Source organism: Octopus bimaculoides, chromosome 7 (genome assembly GCF_046866305.1).
Source record: "Octopus bimaculoides isolate indiv1 chromosome 7, ASM4686630v1, whole genome shotgun sequence".
Classification (NCBI taxonomy): Eukaryota; Metazoa; Mollusca; class Cephalopoda; order Octopoda; family Octopodidae; genus Octopus; species Octopus bimaculoides.
The window spans coordinates 91,302,962-91,324,115 of NC_142934.1; the positions used below are offsets into that span (position 1 = coordinate 91,302,962).

At 36.0% G+C, this 21,154-nt stretch overlaps 2 protein-coding genes across 4 annotated transcripts in view; one reads left to right on the forward strand and one right to left on the reverse strand.

Moving 5' to 3' along the window:
* Positions 1–38: 38 nt before the first annotated feature.
* Positions 39–5,763, reverse strand: LOC106872803 (uncharacterized). The gene is made up of 5 exons (XM_014919917.3): positions 5,484–5,763; positions 4,612–4,682; positions 3,908–4,026; positions 2,763–2,892; positions 39–970 (listed from the first exon to the last, which is right to left on the reverse strand). Exons 1-5 carry the CDS (start codon positions 5,629–5,631, stop codon positions 629–631), a joined length of 810 nt encoding a protein of 269 aa, XP_014775403.1. The 5' UTR covers positions 5,632–5,763; the 3' UTR covers positions 39–628.
* A 50-nt stretch (positions 5,764–5,813) lies between these two features.
* LOC106872801 (uncharacterized) overlaps positions 5,814–21,154 on the forward strand; it is a 45,424-nt gene continuing 30,083 nt past the window's right edge. For 2 of the 3 annotated variants that reach the window (XM_014919914.3, XM_014919916.3), the window contains exon 1: positions 15,807–16,087. The gene's annotated coding sequence lies outside the window, so the exon portion shown is untranslated. Of the gene's footprint in view, positions 5,905–15,806; positions 16,088–21,154 lie in introns of those variants that run through there. The other variant, XM_014919915.3, reaches the window with a different exon arrangement.

The window sequence follows — 21,154 nt, forward strand, 5'->3', positions numbered from 1 at the left end:
TCAGAAATGGCTTCAACTGAAAATCAGAACTAAGTGTAGTATTTCAAAGGTATTTTTATTTATTTATTTATGCATTTCAGCCAAGTGGCTGCGATCATGCTGGTGCACCACCGTGATAAAAGTATACTTACTTTTCAGCCATAAATTCATTTAAGGTAGAAAGAAAAGACATAGGCCTATACATGATGAATGTCTAGTGAGAACCATACAAAAGATGTACAGAGCTGCTGTCAATAAAGCCAGAGCAACTAGTACAGTGATGAATTTAGCATGCAAGTAGGAGTTCACCAGGGCTCAATTTTCAGTCCCCACCTTTTTATCATAATTCTCCAGAGCAGTTTAAGACAAGTTGCCCTTTGGATCTGCTGTATGCTGATGACCTTGTTTTTGTAGCTGAATCTGTAGTAGAACTAGAAAAGAAATTCCAAGTGTGCAAGAAAAACCTTGAATCAAAGGATCTTGAAGTTTTAGTAAGCAGGAAAACAAACAGGATTCTACTTCCATCGGAGAAATGACCCTGCTTGATCTATAGAAAAAGTGTAAGTAGAAATTCCATATAGTTCATTCAATGCAATCTATGCTTTAAAAAAAAGCAAATGGAAGTAAATATCCACAAACTGATTTATTCTTATGATTCTGCTGGTGGGGGTAAATTTTCTGCAGTTTCTGCTTGTGGTAATGGTTTATTTTCCTCTGGTTGTGTTGGTTCTGTTTGAGGTGGGGGTACATTTTCTTCTGTTACTGCTGCTTGTGAGGTTGGCTGAGTTTCTGTGACTGTTGGTTCTGCCTGAGGAGGTGGGGGAATACTTCCTACTTGAGGAGGTGGAGGGATACTTTCTACTAGTTTTGTTGGGTCTGTTGGAAGTGATGGTAACTTTGGTTCTGCTTGAGGTGTCTGTTTTGGAGATCGTTTTGTGAGCTGTAACTGAACTGGTTTCTTTGGTTTTATCGCAGGCAACATGCGTTTTTGCTGAGATAAGAATATTTAAATAATTTATTTACTGATAAAAAATACTTCAGTGATATCTGCATAAAAATCAATGAGTGACAGTATTAATGTAATCAATATAGAGATCATGGAAATGTTTATCGGAAATAATTAGGCAGTGAGTAAAATAAGCAAATCTAGTCATTGACTGGTTTTGTTTTGTTTTGTTTTTTTTTTAGCAAGTAATGGAGACAACTTCCACACTTTTAGTAGTATTTGACCTTCCTTATTTTTAATACATCTATTCACATCATGAGTGACTGATTTAAAAAAAAATGCCAAAGAAAACCGAAAAAGAACTGCTAAATGAATCAGTGATAAATGAATGATAGAATATATGGGAGAATAGGTTTCTTTCTGAGACCCCAAATTGTACCCCTAACTTACCAAAATAACTCCTCCAGATAGTTTTTAAATTCTCATAATATTATTTCATGGTTGGAATATGTAGGGTAAAATTTAATAACATATGATCAGTAAATAATAAAAAAAAAAATTGCTGAAAAATATAACAAGCAGAATCTTTGACTGACTGCTGACCAGTGTTATCACAGATCAATTTCTATAAGCATAACATAATTCACAATTGATTGTACCATGTTATCCTGGATCAGTGGTGAATGAATCAGTGATAAATGAGGATAGATGTAATATGGTGACAACTGTTAAGTTAGAATGAACAGAGTTATCTCCCACACTTCACTAATAGTTGATAGTTGAAGTAGAATTCAATCGAAGATTATATTTGTATATCAAATCTACGTAAGGGCATTATTAATAAGAAGAAATGTTTTCATTTGTTTTAATCTACACTTCTATGATCTAAGTCAATGATTCCTAATCTTTTTTGCATCTTGGACCAGTTTCAAGTAAAACAATTTTTCTACTTGCGTAACAACACAAAGCTGGCAGAAACGTTAGCACGCAGGGCGAAATGCTTAGTGGTATTTTGTCAGCCATTACGTTTTGAGTTTAAATTCCGCCGAGGTCAACTTTGCCTTTCATCCTTTCAGGGTAGGTTAAATAAGAACCCGCTATGCACTGGAGTCGATGTAATCGACTTAATCCTATTTGTCTGTTCTTGTTTGTCCCCTCTATGTTTAGCCCCCTGTGGACAATAAAGACATAGATATATAATTTAATCATTGTATATATAATGTATATATAACGCAAAAACACCCTGTAGACTGTGTTTTTGCGTCCACAAGAACTTTCTTGATTATGTAATACTAAAGAATTTAGTCTCTTACTATATTTTGGCAGCACTCTCATTGCTTTTGTTTAACTTCAGGCCAGTCTTGGAGAAGCAAATCTATGATCAAAGATTTTATAGCACAGTGGTATAACTTGTGTGCGATTCCTTGTTGGCAACGGCATTTCGGACATTCTATCCATGACCTCTCAGACAACAACCCAGAGAGACTGTTTGTGAAGATGGAACAATCACTATGTAGTGTGTGTGTAGGTATATGTGTATGTTTGAGTGCATGTGTGTGTGTTACTGTTTCCTGGCTTTGACTTCATGTGATAGTTGTACACAAATGTCACCAGGATGCAAGCAGTGTCCTTCATTTCCAATCTTCCATGGAAACATGATTGGTCATGGGGAAGCATTAGCTTACTCGGAAACAGATGAGGGTTGGTGACAGGAAAGGCACCTGGCCGTATAAAATTTGCCTCAACAAATTCCGTCTGACCCACACAAACATGGAAAATGATGATGATGGAAGATTATTAATGGCGGATAACTTGCAAAACCTAATAAAATATTTACCAGTAATTTTTTTCGTTCTTTGCATAAATAATCATACTGTGACTTTTGTTCACTTATGTGTTTCCATAAAATAATGTTATCAAACATAATATCTTGACGTCTTCTTTCTCGATTTCTTTGTCCACCAGTACTAAAAAAAAACAAAAAAAAAAAACTCAAGACTTAGGGACCACTGTGAACTTCATGTAAATAGAACAACGATAGGTCAACTTTGGTAAGGGCTTTCATTGCCAAACTGTATCTTTAAGACTAGCATGGAAAGCGGACATTAAATGATGATAATGATGATGACAGATATGGAAAACAATCATAGGAAGATGGTATTGGGTATTATTTGTAATAGAATTGGAAAAATGATCTATATGGTAAAAAAGGCAAATGGACAAGGGTTTGATTTCAAAAGACATGCAAACCACTTGAGAAAAAAATACACCAAGGATAATAATAAAAGAATTGAAGAACTGATGGAGTTTATGTACACTATGTTTGAAGTACCATTACCAAATAAAACTGACACACTCATTCGGAGCAGTACTAGGGAGAGGAAATTTCCAGAACTTTTAATGGTTGACCCAAAGAGGAAAAAAGGTTGAACTCCGTTTGGAGTTAATTTTTTTTTTAAAGTGGAGATCATCATCATCATTTAACGTCCGCTTTCCATGCTAGCATGGGTTGTACTATTTGACTGGGGACTGGCGAATCATCCAACCCATGCTAGCATGGAAAGCGGACGTTAAATGATGATGATGAACTCCAAACAGAGTTCAAAAAATTAAAAAACAAAATGTGTACACCCACACTCTCTGAGAAGTGTATAGTTTAAAAGGGGAGATGTTGTGGAGTGAACTGACTCACTCGCATGTGAATGTCAGTGGACTGGATGTGTCTTACAAAAGACGAGTCAGTAGATAGTTGAGGTCGAACTGAGAGAGTGTTAGTCTCGTTATTGTTTCTGTTCTAGAGTATTGGATTGTTATTGTGCAAATGGTTATAATAAGATAACCAACTCTTGTTACATTGTTTATTGTTATACTATTATATTTGACACTGTAATATATTGTTATACACACACATGATATATTGTCACTAACAATATAACAACTATTGCTATTATTATTATTATTGAAGTGTTAACAATAACTAACCATTGTTTCCACCTATTCCAGTCGGACTTCCAGCAGTCTACTTCGGCTTTCTTGGTGGTTAATGTGTCTGAAAGTTGGCGGTTAGCTTTTTCAATTGCTAAGTAATGTTGTCCTTCTCTCTAAAAATAACAAATTTATGCAAATTATTAGAATTTAACATAAATATTTTTTGATTATAACAATTAAAATAATTCAAAATTCTTGTAATCTGAACTCTAGGATTTTTTTCTAAAAGAAAAAAAGGAAGTGAAGCAAGACTTATTGAACTGGAATTTTGTAAAGAGTATTTACTCCAGTCAAGGGGCTGAAATGGGATTCTTCCAAAGGATCTCTGGAGTAATATCAAGAGGATATTAGGGGATTGCTCCATGTGAAACCACTGCTCTCTGCATCGAGAGGTTACAGTTCCAGTAATTAGAGTGTTGCAGGAAAGGGTTGAAAGACACATTCTTCAAGCCAAGCCAACAAGCAAGAAACCTAGGGGTAGACTAAGAATGAGATGGTTGAATAATATCCATAATCTCGGTTGGCCATGCTTGGGAATCCAGCCATAAAGAGTAATGACAGAACCCTTTCAAGGACTCTACCGCCAATGACCCTCCCAGATATAATGGTCTGAGGAAATGAATGAATGGGAGTCAGTCGATTATGTATGACAGTAAATAACTATATTGATTATGCGAATATAATTAAACCTCAAATACCTTTAATACATCCAGCTTGAATGCCAGATTCCGATGTGGATTGGGTGTCTTGTTGTCAATTTTTGATTTGGCTGTACGAAATAAACAAAAATATTTTTATAAAATGAAAACTGAAGTTTATTTATCAGGCTATCAATAGTCAATTTTATTTTTGGTTCTTATGGGAGCAACTGTCTTCGAAGACTCATTTGTTGTTCAGTGCTTGAAATGAAGAGTAGATAGACAGCTGACAACTGATGAAGGGTCGTTCTTTATGTTACTTGTCCTGTTTTCCATTTGTTTCTCTTGTTGTTTGCATATCGAACTCATTTATTTTCGTATTTCATGTTGTTTACTGTTGGTGACGTCCTGTACCCATATATGCATGTGTGTATATATATATATATATATATATATGTGTGTGTGTATATATATATATTATTTATATTATTATTTGATTGAACGTCATGCATCCATTTCCAAGTATATACATATATATATATATATATATATATATATATATATATATTAATATTGGGTATAGTTTATACTTATATAAAGAGTACCACAACCACCACCAACACCATCATCACTCCCTGGACATTACAGTCTTGTGTCCTAAGACTCATAGTTACCTGGTTTCCATGGTTTATAAGTGACCAAGATCACAGAACTCCCCTTGAATGTCCATCTCATGATTACTTATTTACAGCTGAGTGGACTGGACCAATGTGAAATGAAGAACACAAAGTTTTGTCTGGTCCAGAAATAAAACACATGATTTTGCATTTGTTAGGGAAACATCTCAACCACAAAGCCTATATTCTAAAATATCAAGAGGAAAACTGCTTTTAATCCCAGTTATTAAGCAAACTATCAGCTTTAAAGTTTACCTTTCAACACAAAACTTCGATGTATGGCGTACATTTCTTTATAATATTTGATTTCAGTGAAATTCTGTCGTCCAAATGCTACTCTCTGGAATGGTGGTAAAAAAACAGGTTGCTTAAGTGTTTTTGACAAACTTAAGTGCCTTGCCATTATCGAAAATAGTACTTTGTTTTAGTCTCATCAAAACAATAAACTGAAGTAATAAGACCTACTGATAGTAATAAGGCTTATTTCTGAAACCTGTTTTCATCTACACTAAAAGTTATGACAAATAATTTTCTGGTGGCAAAAGACATGATGTCATAAACACTGATGACATCATAATAATGTCATAATGATGGCCCAAGAAAGAATTTCACTTGGATATCACAGCAAAAGTATAACAGGGAAAATAAAGTCATTTATTCAGATAAAATTTATAAGGTAATTTTTTTTTTACTTGTCACGTTTATCTTTTACTTGTTTCAGTCATTGGACTGTTGGCATGCTGGAGCATCACCTTGAAGAATTCTTAGTTGAACAAATTGCTTCTGGAACTATTTTTTGAAGTTTGAGACCTATTCTGTTTCTTTAGCTTAATTACTTAGTCACATAGATGTAAACAAACCAACACCACTTGTCTAGTATTGTATGGTGGTGGGGGATAAACACAATGGACTCTCAAACATTACAGAACCCTTTTTTGGATTATTTCTAGTTTTATTTTTATATTTATTATAATGAGATTATATGAATTGGTAGAATCAGGAGAGCACTGGACAAAATGTCATGTGTTATACGAGCTTATATTCTCCTGATCTTTATGATCGAATCCCATCACGGATGATTTTGTTTTCTATCCTTTTTTCGAGCCACAGGACTCGTAAGACCAGTTGCCTGGTTTCCTTCGCTTATAAGTGACTGAGATCACAACATTACCCCTTAATGGGATGCCGGTCTGTTGTAGAGTTCAAGGACAAGAATTTTAGAGGGGAGGGGGCAAGTAGATTACGTCTGGTACAGTGACACCTCGCAGTACGAGTTTAATTCGTTTCATGACCGAGCTCATCTCACGATTTACTCATTTTGCAAATCAATTTTCTCCATTGAAATTAACTAAAATATAATTAATCCATTCCAGCCCCTAAAAACCACTCAAAAATAATTTTTTATAGGTTTTAAAACAGAAAAGGTGTAGTTACAAGTAAACTGACAATTTTTTAAAAAAGAGAACGCAAAAAAAATATGTAAACTGGTTTTATTGACTGAATTACTTTAAAAGATGGGACAATTTATGTGCTCGAACTGCGGATTTCCGCCCGCACTTCCAGACAAAAATTCGCACGAGTCTCGGCTCGTACAGCAAATTACATGTACAATGGGACACTCGTACTGCGAGGGTCTACTGTACTTTATTTTATCAACCTGAAAGGGATGAAAACGAAAGTTGACTTCGGTGGGATTCGAATTCAGATCATAAAGAACCATAAGAAATACTGTTAAGCATTTTGTCTAATGTACGAAGGATTTTGCCCCCCCCCCTTTTTTTTGTTTTGTTTTGCTTTTGTGTTCTTTTAAAGATGATGAAATGAAGTTTGAGATCATTTTTCAAATATTCGTGACCATAGGTAAGGAAAACCGAAATGAAGATAGCAATTTCATAATTAAAAACATCACATACCATGACCCGTATGTCACCTTCCTTTTAGATATTGTGTTATATATAATTACCTTTGTGATAGACAACTAACACATTATAATTTACACATTTAATCAATAATCAATTACCAGTATTAATACAAAAAATTAAAATTCTCCCAACCTTTTAGAGTTACATATCTTCCTACACTATCATTATTTTCTATAAATATTATCTATTTTGTGCAAATTCTTAAATTACTAAGAAGTAAGTTAGCTTCCAATCTTGAGTTGGATTATAAGAAACCATAGGATTATATATTTTTTTCCTGTTAAACCAAATCAAAAGTTGCCTTCGCTAAATATCTTCAGAGTTATGCCCCTTATAATGTGTTTTTTTTTTTATAATGCTCAATAGTTTTACAAAATTAAATTAGAAAATTAGACGAAACAGAGAGCACAATTGAAAAAAATTAAAAATTAAGAAAGAGGGAAAGAGAGATAGATAGATAGATAGATAGAGATAGAGAGAGAGAGAAGAGCATTATCAAAATATATACTATTCTTAAAATTGTTTTTTTTCTGAGATTTTTCCATGACGTTAAGTTTCCTAACTTGATTTGATTATAAAAATTAATAGTAGTCCCCACCCACGTTTAAAAAATTTTTTTAACTCTGCCTTTTTCTGCTGGGAAAGGCGAAATTGTAACCTCAGGGCCTATTTGTACAGTGAGGTTCAGTCAGTATTAACCTACCTACCAGCATACCTGCCTGTTTGTGTGTGTGTTATGAGACGCTCGTTTGTAGGCTCAGACGTGGCTGTGCAATTGAGAAACTTGCTTCCCAACCATTATCTCCCTTCTAAGACATTCAACCTTTTTCAGCACCAAAATGTTTCCGACTGTCGTTTAATATGTGGGCATTCAACATTTCTGGCGAAATCTCTAGAATATTTTTGTCGTATCATCAATACGTCGTGATGATTCAAGCATCATAGATACAAAGCTTAGTGGACAGTTCAGATCTCTGACTCACCTGACTCGTTTCTCCAGAACCCATAACACAAGTGAAGCCTTCTTTAGTTAATTTCCGAACCTGGGGACTTTACCTACAAGCAGAGCTGCTAAGATGCACAAAATGCATTACATCAAGCCCATTCCTTTGGACAAGTATATTTGATTCCAATTAGGTTTCTCTTAGAGCAGGTGAAGTCTCACCTTAGCTTTCGGTAGAAAAAGTTATTTTCTGAATATATTATTCCGAGTGAGCCACGAGATCACAACCACCAGACATACAACAAATTGTAAATAAGAGTTATACAAGTCTTTGATTTAGCTTTGGAACGATTCGGTTTAACTATTATGATTGAGGATAAAGATGTTGAGTCTGCAGTCTTTGAAATAATGAAAAAATGTAACTGCTGCTATGTAGATGGAAAACAAAGTTGGTGCAGGTATATCCTCCTGTTTAAAACCATCCTCCATTGAAATCAATTCCAGCATCATTCGAGTTGAAATTGTCCTTTATATCAGTGTGTAATTAGTTGAACAAACAAATAGACAAATTATTACAAATCTCAGCTTTCCCAACATTCTTTATTTGGTGTCTAAAATTCAAAGATATAGTTTTAAATGGTACCCTGCTGGTGAAGTTGTCTTACATAATTTTTCGTTATTATATGTAGATATATAAGGGTTTCAAATTTTGGCACAACGCCAGCAATTTCGGAGGAGGGGGAAAATCGATTACATCAACGATTCTGCCAAAAAATTATGTAAAACAACCTCACTATTAGACTATATATGGGGTATAAGGCCTAAAGGTTTTAAGCACCTAATACTGTATATAAACTACCTCTCCAACTAATTTAACACATTTGGTTGCTACTTCTATGATGGCAACGTCTGTCAATAATCTATTAATGTTACATATAAAGGTCTCCGAGGATTTGACAATGCCTTCTGATTAAGTAATTTACATTATATATAAACTGATCATTCTCTGTTAATGAAATGTACGTAAGCTGATGTAACTAAATATTTTATAAGCAATTTCTCGTGTTGCGTTTTGTTTTCTACATGTATGCAGTGACATACCCAATGTCCGAATTGATACCAATCCTTTTCTCAGTCATCTCCTACTGCTGTTAAAGTAATATTTACACTTTTCCAGCATCCTCCACTTGATGTCATAATGCGCAGCATTTCTCTTCAATGTCCATATACCTCGTTAGAGATATAACATTTTTCCTGTCGTAGATGTTAAATTACGAGAACTTGTGGTTGTTGAATGTGATCTTTAAGGAACCATTTGTCATGCCCACATTTTTTGCACATCTATCATTTCATATGGATCCTTTGATACCATTTCCGCTTCGTATGCAAGGGTTCCTGTATTGCGATGGCCGTTAAGTGGACATGCGGTGTTACATCTGCACGAGCAGCCTGTCTCTATTTCAGGTTTGGGTCTACATACTATTTCTCTCAGCCTCTCTGATGATAGCCAGGGTCATTGTAACTCCGGTATGAAACCGATTTGTAAAGTGGCTGGCATGAGAGCATAACATTGTATTTTATTAATATATTTTTCAGTCATTAATAAGAACCAACACGTAGGATGCTGATCAAGTAATGGTAATAGTTTATAGGTTTATCAATACTGAAGAAATATAATAAAATATTCATTGCTGAATCTCTATTTTTAGTTATTTTATACTGTTACTCTGTTATTTCAGAAAGTCAAATGACATTGTCAAATTTTTTACATCTTATGAATCAATAATTTTCATCTTTTAAATTAAAACTAAAAGATGTTACACATAACAAATACAATCCTGTGTATAGAAGTCTTTTGTATAATTAGTGAGAACTATTTTCTCTGAACTGAGAATTAATACCAAAATGCCTCTAGTTCATTGTCTGGAGTGTGTACAAGATGAATAAGCATTCTAATTAAACTTGGATTAATAAGCTTATTTAAATCTTAATAAAGACCACAGCTGATGGAAATGTAGCAGAAGAAATATTTGTAAGGAATAAAATATAAAATTGGAAATAAGAAAAACATATGTTTATTGTAGTGAGAGATGAAAAATAAAGAAAACTTAATATGTAAAAAATGCTAAATTTAAAATACAATGGAAAAGAATAGATTTTCCTGATGATACAAAGAGAAACGAAAAACATATCACTATATCTGATATTCCTAACGTAGTCATACAAGAGAGAAGCTTTATCAGTACGATATCTGTGGTGAATCAATAAGTTCCTTACCTACAGACAAATACATTCATGCAGAAAAGAAACCATATCAACGTAAATCATTATCTTAAAATGTCGACTTAACTAAACACATGCATTCAAACAAGACAGAAGCCATATCACTGCGAGATATGGTAAGCTATCCTCTGTAAGTTATATCGTAATTGTACACAAATGTATTTGTACAGGAGAGAAATTATTTCACTGTGATATCTATGGCAAATCAATTTCTCCAAAACATATCATGAGTATGATGTTATCTGCGAATCAGAAGTGTTAGTTGCTCGCCATTGAGGTTCACCTATCCAGTTACTGACCATTTCTAGTCATGCAGAGAAGAGCTTTGGAGAGATGGTATCTTCGTGTTTGACGTCCTTTTCATTTGGAACTCTTACGAGTGGCGACATCAAAGCGATACTGGTGGTGCATCTGGAGTTCGCGTCTCTGAGCAGTTTGTTGTATTGTACCTCGACTCGTTGCATTTTTACTGCATTCATCTTGATGCAATTGGAAGCCTTTTCGTAGTTGATGAAAGCGATACATAGTGGCAGCCTGCTTTTTTTTTAGCTCATTGTATAAGCTGTTGGAGTGAGTATATGATCCATTGCACTATTTTTCTTATCGAAACCTGCTTGCTCATTTGGTTGCCGGTTGTTGAGATGTTTCAGTAGTCTGGTAACTGTAACCTTTGCAAATAGTTTGTGGAGGTGACACAAGTGGCATAGGGACTGATAATTTCTTAGATATTTATTATCTTTCTAGTAATGCAAAATGGTATTCGACTCTTTCGGTTGAAGTGAAAAACGAGGATTTTCCAAGAGCGAGATGGTTGAATAATATCCAGTCTCGGTTTCACTTAGGGATCTAGCTGGAAACTGCAATGATGGTTGTTTCTGATAGGACTCTTTTAAGACAGTGCCTGAGGGCTCTAACCCCACAACCCTCCCAGGAACAATGGGCAGCAAAAATGGATGAATGGAGAAAGTTATGAAGAAACAAAGTTAATGTGGGGTAGGAGGACACGGTTACGACGACGAGGGTTCCAGTTGATCCAATCAACGGAACAGCCTGCTTGTGAAATTAACGTGCAAGTGGCTAAGCACTCCACAGACATGTGTATCCTTAACATAGTTCTCAAGGAGATTCAGCGTGACAAAGTTGGCCCTTTTGAAATACAGGTACAACAGAAACAGAAAGAAAGAGTGAGAGAAAGTTGTGGTGAAAAGAGTACAGCAGGGTTCGCCACCACCCCCTGCTGGAGCCACGGTCTGGGAATCGAAACCGCAATCCCACGACCGCGAGTCCTCTGTCCTAACTACTGGGCTATTGCGCCTCCACTCAGAATGTATAAACTTCAAAGCAGTAACATAGTTTTTAATTCATACAAAACATACAAGACTTTACAATGCCAACTATTATCAAAGTATCGAATTAATCTTTTTTTTTTCTATCATGACGGAACTTAGAGAAAATGCATTGTGTGTTAGTATTTTTTTAAGTGTGTAAATTTTCAAGAGTTACACATAGGAATAGAGAATTTTAGGAAGAAACAGAGTTAGTTGTGTGACCTCTTTCATTCACTAGCATAGCAAGAGGGGAGAGGTAGGGGCAGTACTTTTGGGTCTGCTATAGGTAATATGTGTTTTTTGTGGAGTCCGGGGTGGCAAACAGAAGGGCCGCCCCGGGTAGCGAAATTGTTTCCCACGAGAGTTCCGGACCCCAGTAATGAACTCATTTGCAGACAGCCAATCAGAGCTCACCTTGACCTTGTTGTCAAGTTAACACACTCCACCAAGTAAACTCAAGATGAAGAACGGTGTTGTAAGTTGACCGAGCGCCAAGTTATGCCTGATTTTAGGAGACAAGTAATTAGATTTGCATCTATACTTATTATTGGATTTTGTTAGGGACCCATATGGGGAAGATATGGATGGGAAAAATGTGGGTAGAGGGTGATGTGCTAGCAATCCTCTCCCTTTACTGCTTTACCAAGTGAACAACAACATAACTACGCAGAGGCAGCCATGGTTGGAAAAAAGGACCAGAGCAACAAGCATTCATAAAAGAGAAAAGAAGCATGGTCATTCCTTACCCAAGTGGCCTTATCTTATCGTCCATCACTTGTTATGTGCTCATAAATTAGTTTGATAGTTGAGTTCTGATTGGCTGTATGCAAATGAGTTCATAACTGGGATCCGGAACTCTCGTGGGAAAAAAATCACTCCCGGACAGCTCACACTCTAGCTATATTCTTTTACTTGTTTCAGTCATTTTGACTGCGGCCATGCTGGAACACCGCCTTTAGTCGAGCAAATCGATCCCAGGACTTATTCTTTGTAAGCCTAGTACTTATTCTATCGGTCTATTTTGCCGAACCGCTAAGTTACGGGGACGTAAACACACCAGCATCGGTTGTCAAACACAGACACACACATACATACATATATATATATATAATAATTTTCCCAGAGGATGTAGCAACCGTTACCAATATAGCATAAGAACTTACCTTAGGAGATCATTAACTAGATTCCTTAAGGGTCGTTCTCACAGTTTATATTTATATTATAAGGTTTTTAAACTTTTAAATTTTCATATTCAAAGAGACAGAGACTTCAAATTCGATATATCGATTTATTCACCACTCTATGTTAACATTTCTGTGCCAAACTTATCCAGTGACTGGTCCATTGGATTTAGACATTTGGCACTTCTTCAGGAGTGGTTACCATTCGAACAAAACACGAAAAAACACATACATAACTATTATTAAATCTTTAGAATCTCGTTAGATTTCATCTTTGTTATTATAGTGCCAAATATCTAAATCCAATGGACCAGTCACTGGATAAGTTTGGCACAGAAATGTTAACATAGAGTGGTGAATAAATCGATATATCGAATTTGAAGTCTCTGTCTCTTTTGAATATGAAAATTTAAAAGTTTAAAAACCTTATAATATAAATATATATATATATATATATATATATATTATACAACGGGCTTCTTTCAGTTTCCGTCTACCAAATCCACTCACAAGGCTTTGGTCAGCCCGAGGCGATAATAGAAGACACTTGCCCAAGGTACCACGCAGTGGAACTGAACCCAGAACCATGTGGTTCGTAAGCAAGCTATTTACCACACAGCCACTAGTGTTTTCACTGAATCTCTGTCCTTGTAGCTAATTTCGAAATTTTTCTGTAACCTCAAGCTGGGAAACACTGCCTTAAATTAGATCCTAACGCAGTAGTTCTCAATCTTTTGGACATCCTGTCGAACTGGAGATCAGATAAAAAAATTACCAGAATTCTTCGCATGGAAACTTTAGAAACAACCAAGTTGTGAGGTTAAAAATATATTCGAGAATGTGTTTATTTTGTTTCATTAATCATACCTGTAGGTAACAAAACACGTTTTGCAGCTATGATTAGAATCCATATTCTAAAAACTGCAGAATCCCTAGAAACTTGTTGCGGCGCACACTTTGAGAATCACTGCCTCAAACATCTTAAAACCAAAAAATATCCAAAATAACATCGGATCATGTAATATTAGACATTTCAGATGCTTGAACATTTCATGATTGGTTTGTTCAATAAGGACTGACCTAGAGTTAAACAGCAACAACCTAAAGGAACTTCTACGTTGTCGTATGACCTACTAGAAATGGTAGCCAATCTGTTAGATCACACATCTTAACAGTTTAAATAAGGAAATAATACAGTAGGCATTGTACTCCAACGTACCCTTAAAAAAAAACGGGATGACCAAAACAACAAAGCCTGTTCATAGTTGACCTAGGGCTAAATAGCAGGATTGGTGGACATTGGAATTAGACACTGAGGGAAAATGGCTGTAACTTTTTTATTTTTTAATTTTGGCGATTTTCGTTTTCGATAATGTGTTCTGTATGTCACGGTCATGCGATTCCCCCTAAAAAATATTTTGGACCCCCCCTCCTCCCCCACACGGGGAGGGGGTGATTGGGGGGGGGCGATTTTCATTTTTAACATTGTGTTCTACATGTCCAGGTCGTACGAATAGCCTTCTCGCAACTTAGATGTAAAACTGAACGGCTTACATTTATATTGAAACAGAAAAAGAATCACATGTGGAGTCTCCACCACGAAACTTGATATGCTAGAAATAACAGCTAAACGCGGACAATCCAAATCTTGCATTTACTCAGAAAGTTGAACTGCGAGTTTCACGCTTTTTACCAGAGAACATATATTCGAAAACGAACAATACAAAATAAAAAAAAATAGAAAGAAAGCTTGTAACAAAATTCGAAAGCAAAAAAATAAACTGTAACCTTTACCTTTACCTTTCTAGTAATTGTTTGAAAAATTTCAATTCCCCGCACCCCACCAAGCAGGCTATTTACATGCTAGAAATAACAGCCAAATCTGGTTAGGGTTAGGGTTAGGTTTACCCTAACCCTAACCCTAACCCCGTTTGCCAAAGTGCATTTTTTCCTTCATATTTATTTCATATAAGGTGCACTTCAACTACTACACTATTTTTTTCCCACTTTTTTCACCGGGTGTGGATCTATATAAAAACCGGGGAGGAGGGAATCGAAATTTTGAATTTGAGATTTTGGAAAAAATTTTTTTCAGAATCGGAATCTCCATAGTCTAAAACGTGGGATTTCGTAAAAAAAAATATAATAAGGGGGGGGGGCAAGGTTCAGATTACATATAGTCCATCTGGACCAATGCAAAATTTGGATTGTCCGCGTTTAGCTGTTATTTCTAGCATATCAAGTTTCGTGGTGGGGACTCCACATGTGATCCTTTTTCTGTTTCAATATAAATGTAAGCCGTTCATTTTCACATCTAAGTTGCGAGAAGGCTATTCGTACGACCTGGACATGTAGAACACAATGTCAAAAATGAAAAGGGGAAGGGGGAGGGGGGTCAAAAATTTTTTTTAGGGGGAATCGCATGACCGTGACATGTAGAACACATTATCGAAAACGAAAATCGCCAAAATTAAAAAATAAAAAAGTTACAGCCATTTTCCCTCAGTGTCTAATTCCAATGTCCACCGCAGGATTAACTTCATGAAAATCGTTCTCAAAATATGAGGAGTGTGTGTGTGTGTGTGTGTATGTGTGTCTTTATATATATATATATATATATATATATACACACACATAATAACCACAGCAATAAGATATTAATGTGTATGTGTGTGTGTGAGTGAAAGAGAGAGATGTTTATTTTAAAACCGAATTTTAGAATTCTTGTGCATAGAGAAAGTTGTTACAATTTCAATACAACTCGGGGAATCACGAGATGTAAAATCGGAAATGGTGATGGTGGATGTCATTAAGCCGAGGCGCGAACATTTATTATCTCCTTACTAACATAAACACAAACTACAAGCATCATATAACTAGCATATAAATAACAACGCAGACGGCGACATGAAAGACGAACACACAAGTTGGATGGAAGAAAGTGAAAAAGGATGTTTCTTATTAAGTTATTTCCCCTTTGTTTGTATTGTTGTATTGTTGTACCGGTAGATGGCGAAAGAAAGCGGTTGACAGCTTCAGCTGCTGAAACGCTGTCAGTTAATGTCTGAGATGATGATGTGATCATGTGTTGACCGCGTATTTTAGTTTCCCCTCACAATAGGAGCATCATCAGACGACAACACAACATATATATATCATATACACACACATAGAGATCTATATCAATGGATTTCGATTGCTGGTGAGTAGAAATTTCTCAAGATATTCACGTCCAAGTAAACAAACCATTATTAGTTTGTAACTCCATCATTATCAGATGTGGGAAAGAAATTGAAGAAACATGACTTAATTTCGCTGTTAATGTCGGTGTAGTGTTTGTAATTATGGAAGTCTATGGAATAATTAGTTCCACATATGAAACGCATTGTGGCAATTATAAACATTATATTGATGTACCGTTTGTATTTTTATAGTTATATGATCATCAAATCATGAAAGACTTTAGGTTAACTTCAATCAAAGGCGTCTACAAGACCTGCTCAAGGTTGTACATCTGTTCTATAACGATCAACTTGTTATTTCTCCAGAAACAATGTATTTTACTAAATTATTTTTTTGTTGGGATTAATATTGTGTTGCCAGACTTGGTTAAAATTCCGAATTCAAATAAACATCGAACCATTCTTTTGTGTTGCTAGTAATATGTAATTGATGACAACAACCTACGTCAGCTCTCTTTCAGCGACAATCGTTTATTAATTTAGCTTGCTGAAACATATCGAGGTTTTGAATTACTCATTTACACGAAACATACACGTGTGTGCATACATGGTTACTAAGACAAGAATTCATTATTATATTAATCTGGGGCTAAGCTCATATATATATACAATCTCCATGTGTTGACTGTTTTAAAATTTATCCTGTTTTTTTTATTTATTTACAACGTTCCTTTCCCATTTCCTCTTTACTTGTGTATGTGTGTGTATATATATCTATACATACGTGCACACACACACACACACAGAAATAAAGGAGTAAACATCGATCATAGTTTTCACTGATTTTTCAAAACAGGAAGTGACCTGTGAGAAATGTCAAACACTCATCAGGAGTGGGGGGTGGGTGGCCTTGAGTTGTTGCTCGAAATGCGAGAAAAAAAAACAAACTCCATTAAATCACACTCTACAGTCCAAAACTGTGAAGGACATGTTGAGTAACTTGGTCCTATGTTTATTGTTTGAAGATTAATCGGGATGTTTATGGTTGAAATATTTGATCAATGTCAACTCAAATCAGAGGTAAACAACCTGTGACGGAATGGGCACGACTGGAACATGTTTGGCCTCACAAAGATCAGCTCGTTTAGAGCCGTGCAACAGCAGCTGATGGGTCTTGCAATAAACAACAGGAACTTGCTGCAGGTAAAGATGAAGCGAACCCTAACATAGGCGCAGGCGTGGCTGTGTGGTCAAGACGTTTGCTTCCCAACCATGAGGTCTCAGGCTCAGTCCCACTCCACGTCAACTTAGGCAAGCGCCATCTAATATCTCCCCAGGCCAACAAAAGTCTTGTGAGTGGATTTAGATGACGGAAACTGAAAGAAGCCCGTCACAAATGTGTGTGTTAAGCCACGTCACGTCAAGCGGTGTTGGTTTGTTTACGTCCACGTAGTTTAGCTGTTCGGCAAAAGGGTCCGGTAGAATAAGTTCCAGACTTAAAACTATAAATACTGAAGTCGATTTGTTCGATTAATCCCTTCAAGGGGTGTCACAGCATGGCCGCAGTCCAGTAACGAAAAGAAAAGATTTCAAACTTGACCAAATCTACAACAGGGACCTTAGCCCTCTCTACTTCTCCAAGTCAGCGTACATATTTCTTACAGACAAGTTTCTTTGCACACATTCTCTACATTATATTTAAACAGAAACGTAGTTGTCACTAGTTAAGGTCGACATAACGGATTGCCTTTTACGTTAGGAATAAGCAGGGTCAACAACGACTAAACCTTTAGAAATTAAACAGATCCGAGGAAACTATGTAACAATTATTTGGTAAAAAAAAAAGAGCTACGCTGAGCGTATGGGAATTTACTTTAGTGGAGCAATGCATTTTTCATCTTATGGGTCTATGTGCCTGTGCTACCACATATAAATGTAAGCGTGCATGGGTTATATATATATATCCTATGTAAATGGTTAGTTTTTAAAACTACACACCCTCTTAAGTACAAACAATGAAAAATATATTAATTTTCTTGCCTAGATTTTTCGTGACTGGAGTTATGATGTAGTCGCAGTGCTACTATGAGGACTGATAGAATTAGTCTCCTTGTTTGTATAAATGGATTTGTGAGCGCCAATAACTACCTCCCCATCCCCTCCTCCAGCATATATATATATATATATATATATATATATATATATATATATATATATATATATATATATATATATATATATATATAAATATATATATATATATATATATATATAGGGAACCCGTGGAAGAGGTAGGCCCAGGAAGACCTGGGCTGAGGTGGTGAGGCAAGACCTTCGTACATTGGGCCTCACCGAGGCGATGACTACGGACCGAGACCTTTGGAAATGGGCTGTGCGTGAGAAGACCCGGCAAGCCAAGTAAGATCGTTGCCAGTGCCCCTGGACTGGTTCTTGTGCGGGTGGCACATGAGATGCACCATTTTGAGCGTGGCCGTTGCCAGTACCGCCTGACTGGCTCCTGTAGGATTTTCGAGCGAGATCGTTGCCAGTGCCCCTGGACTGGCTTGTGCGGGTGGCACATAAAAGACACCATTTCGAGCGTGGCCGTTTTCGTGCGGGTGACACGTAAAAGCACCCACTACACTCTCTGAGTGGTTGGCGTTAGGAAGGGCATCCAGCTGTAGAAACTCTGCCAAATCAGACTGGAGCCTGGTGTTGCCATCCGGTTTCACCAGTCCTCAGTCAAATCGTCCAACCCATGCTAGCATGGAAAGCGGACGTTAAACGATGATGATGATGATGATGATATATATATATATATATATATATATATATATATATATATATATATATATATATATTTATATATATATATATATATATATATATATATATATATATATATATATATATATATATATATACAGAATTCAAGATCTGTAATATGATTTCAGCTGAATGTTGTTAGAACTAAATTGGTCGTTCCCTTGAAGACTCGATTGTCGCCTGATTGAACAGGCTTATGATCAGAGATGTTCATCTCGCGACCTTAACTTTTTCTTTCCAGACATTCACTGTGCAGTCATTATTCAAATGTTTCCTTCCACTGCTAGACATTAGGATGTGATTTGAGGGAGATTTCCTTGCCATTTCCAGCAGTTCATTCGAAAGCATAGTGGATGGCTCGTGATGGAATAAGTGTGATAGATTCACGATAGATACAAACTAGTGTAAGCTTTATAAAGATCAACGTTGTGTGTGAGAGAGAGTGGTGGGGTATTGTTGGAATTTATAATGGGTTTTGAGCAGTAACTCAGTTGTCAATACAAAAGATTTTGTAAAATTTGGTCTGAATAATGTTTTAGAAATTACGTTATAATATTGTTTGTTATCTTATGTTACTAACGAAAATTATGGAAAAAAACTGTTATTCACAAACTCATCTATTCATTATTTTATTATTTATGTAGTCATTTTTAAAAAACTGATCAGGAATTCCTTGTAGATGAGGTAAACTTTCCACCTAGAGGTAGATGCCTACACACGCACATACATTACACACATTCATACATGGATACCTATACACACACATACATTTTACTATTTCATTCAGAAGATGAGAACTGAGTGATTGTAAAAGATTTAGGCACATTGAAAGTTTAACTCAGGGGTTCCCAACCTTATTTTGCTTGTGGACCTCCTGGATGCTATCTATCTTATCATCTGTGAACCCCATGCACATGTAAATTTTTGAAATAAAATATGTTTGGAAGTTAGTAAAAACTAACAATGAAACAATTTCGTTATATTCATAACATAAATTCCAAAGACAAATCTTGAAAATTTCAATAAATACACATACCTCTCCTAGTCAACAAAATTTTTGTATGTACCACAAATTACAATTTTTTACTCATGGACCCCCTTAAAGCTTCTGTGGACCTTAGTTGGGAACCCCTGCTTTAACTCTACCTCTGTTGTGTCTTCAGTATAACTTGTAAAATGTGTTCTTGGTGTGTGTGTGTGATTTTCTTTATTTACTCTTCCTTGCTGGTAACACAAAAAAGGCACCCAATATGCCCTGTAAAGAGGTTGGTGTTAGAAGAAAACATGTCAAAGCAGACACTGGAGCACAATGTTGCCCTTGGACCCATTGGATCCTTGTTAAACTATCCAACCCATGCCAGCATGGAAAATGGATCTTAAATGATGATGATGATGATGGAGGACTGCTTGTGTGAAGCTAAGTAATTTCTAGTTCCCTGCACATGAATTGTTTACACCTTCCAATGATAAATGTCTCTGGACATGAATGCAATGTAAGCAAATGCCAGCTAAGCATTTTGCTCAGCCTGGTAATGATTCTGCCTTATAATACAGCTAATATTGCCATTTTTACATAAAACCCCCCAGATGTTTGCTATCTTGCTAGATTTTTAATTGACTTCCATACTAAATTTATTAATCCAATTCAGAACAAAACATAGCCATTCATATATCTTTTGGTAGTGGATGGTTGAATTGGTAGAGCAAAATAACTTATGGAACCAGGGCTTGGTTCTCAGTCTCTCCTGTTTATTATAGATCTCCTGGCCATAACAGAAGAGTTTAAGACTGGTTACCTTTGGGAACCAGTATATGTTAATGACACTGTTCTTATAGCAGAATCTGTAGTAGAATTAGAACAGAAATTGCTGGTGTGGAAACTAAAAACCTGGAATCAAAGACCTCATCCAAATGTGGAGCCTTGTGTCAGTGTTAGAAATCCTTATTATTAATAGTAGCGGAGTGGAAGAAACTGTAGAATACTGGATTAAATGCCTACCAATATTTAATTTTGTTCATTTGTGTTCTCATATTGACTTTACTTGTTATCCATTTGAGATTGGTATAAGTACCAGATAAATTCTGGGGTAAATTATCAAGACATCCATCACCCTTGCTACTTCATACAAATTTCTGGTTTTGTATAGGTGCAAGTGTGGCTCTGTGGTTAAGAAGCTTGCCTTCCAGCCATGTGATCTCAAGTTCTGTCCTACTGCATGGCAACTTGTGCAAGTGCCTTTTATAGTATTGAGTCAACCAAA

Coding starts and splice junctions, on each gene's coding strand:
- LOC106872803 (XM_014919917.3), bottom strand. CDS start 5,631: ATGGCAAGGCACTTAAGTTTGTCAAAAACACTTAAGCAACCTGTTTTT. Junction 4,027..4,611: donor TCAAGCTGGATGTATTAAAG/GTATTTGAGGTT, acceptor TGTTATTTTTAG/AGAGAAGGACAACATTACTT. Junction 2,893..3,907: donor TGGAATAGGTGGAAACAATG/GTTAGTTATTGT, acceptor GTTTTTTTTTAG/TACTGGTGGACAAAGAAATC.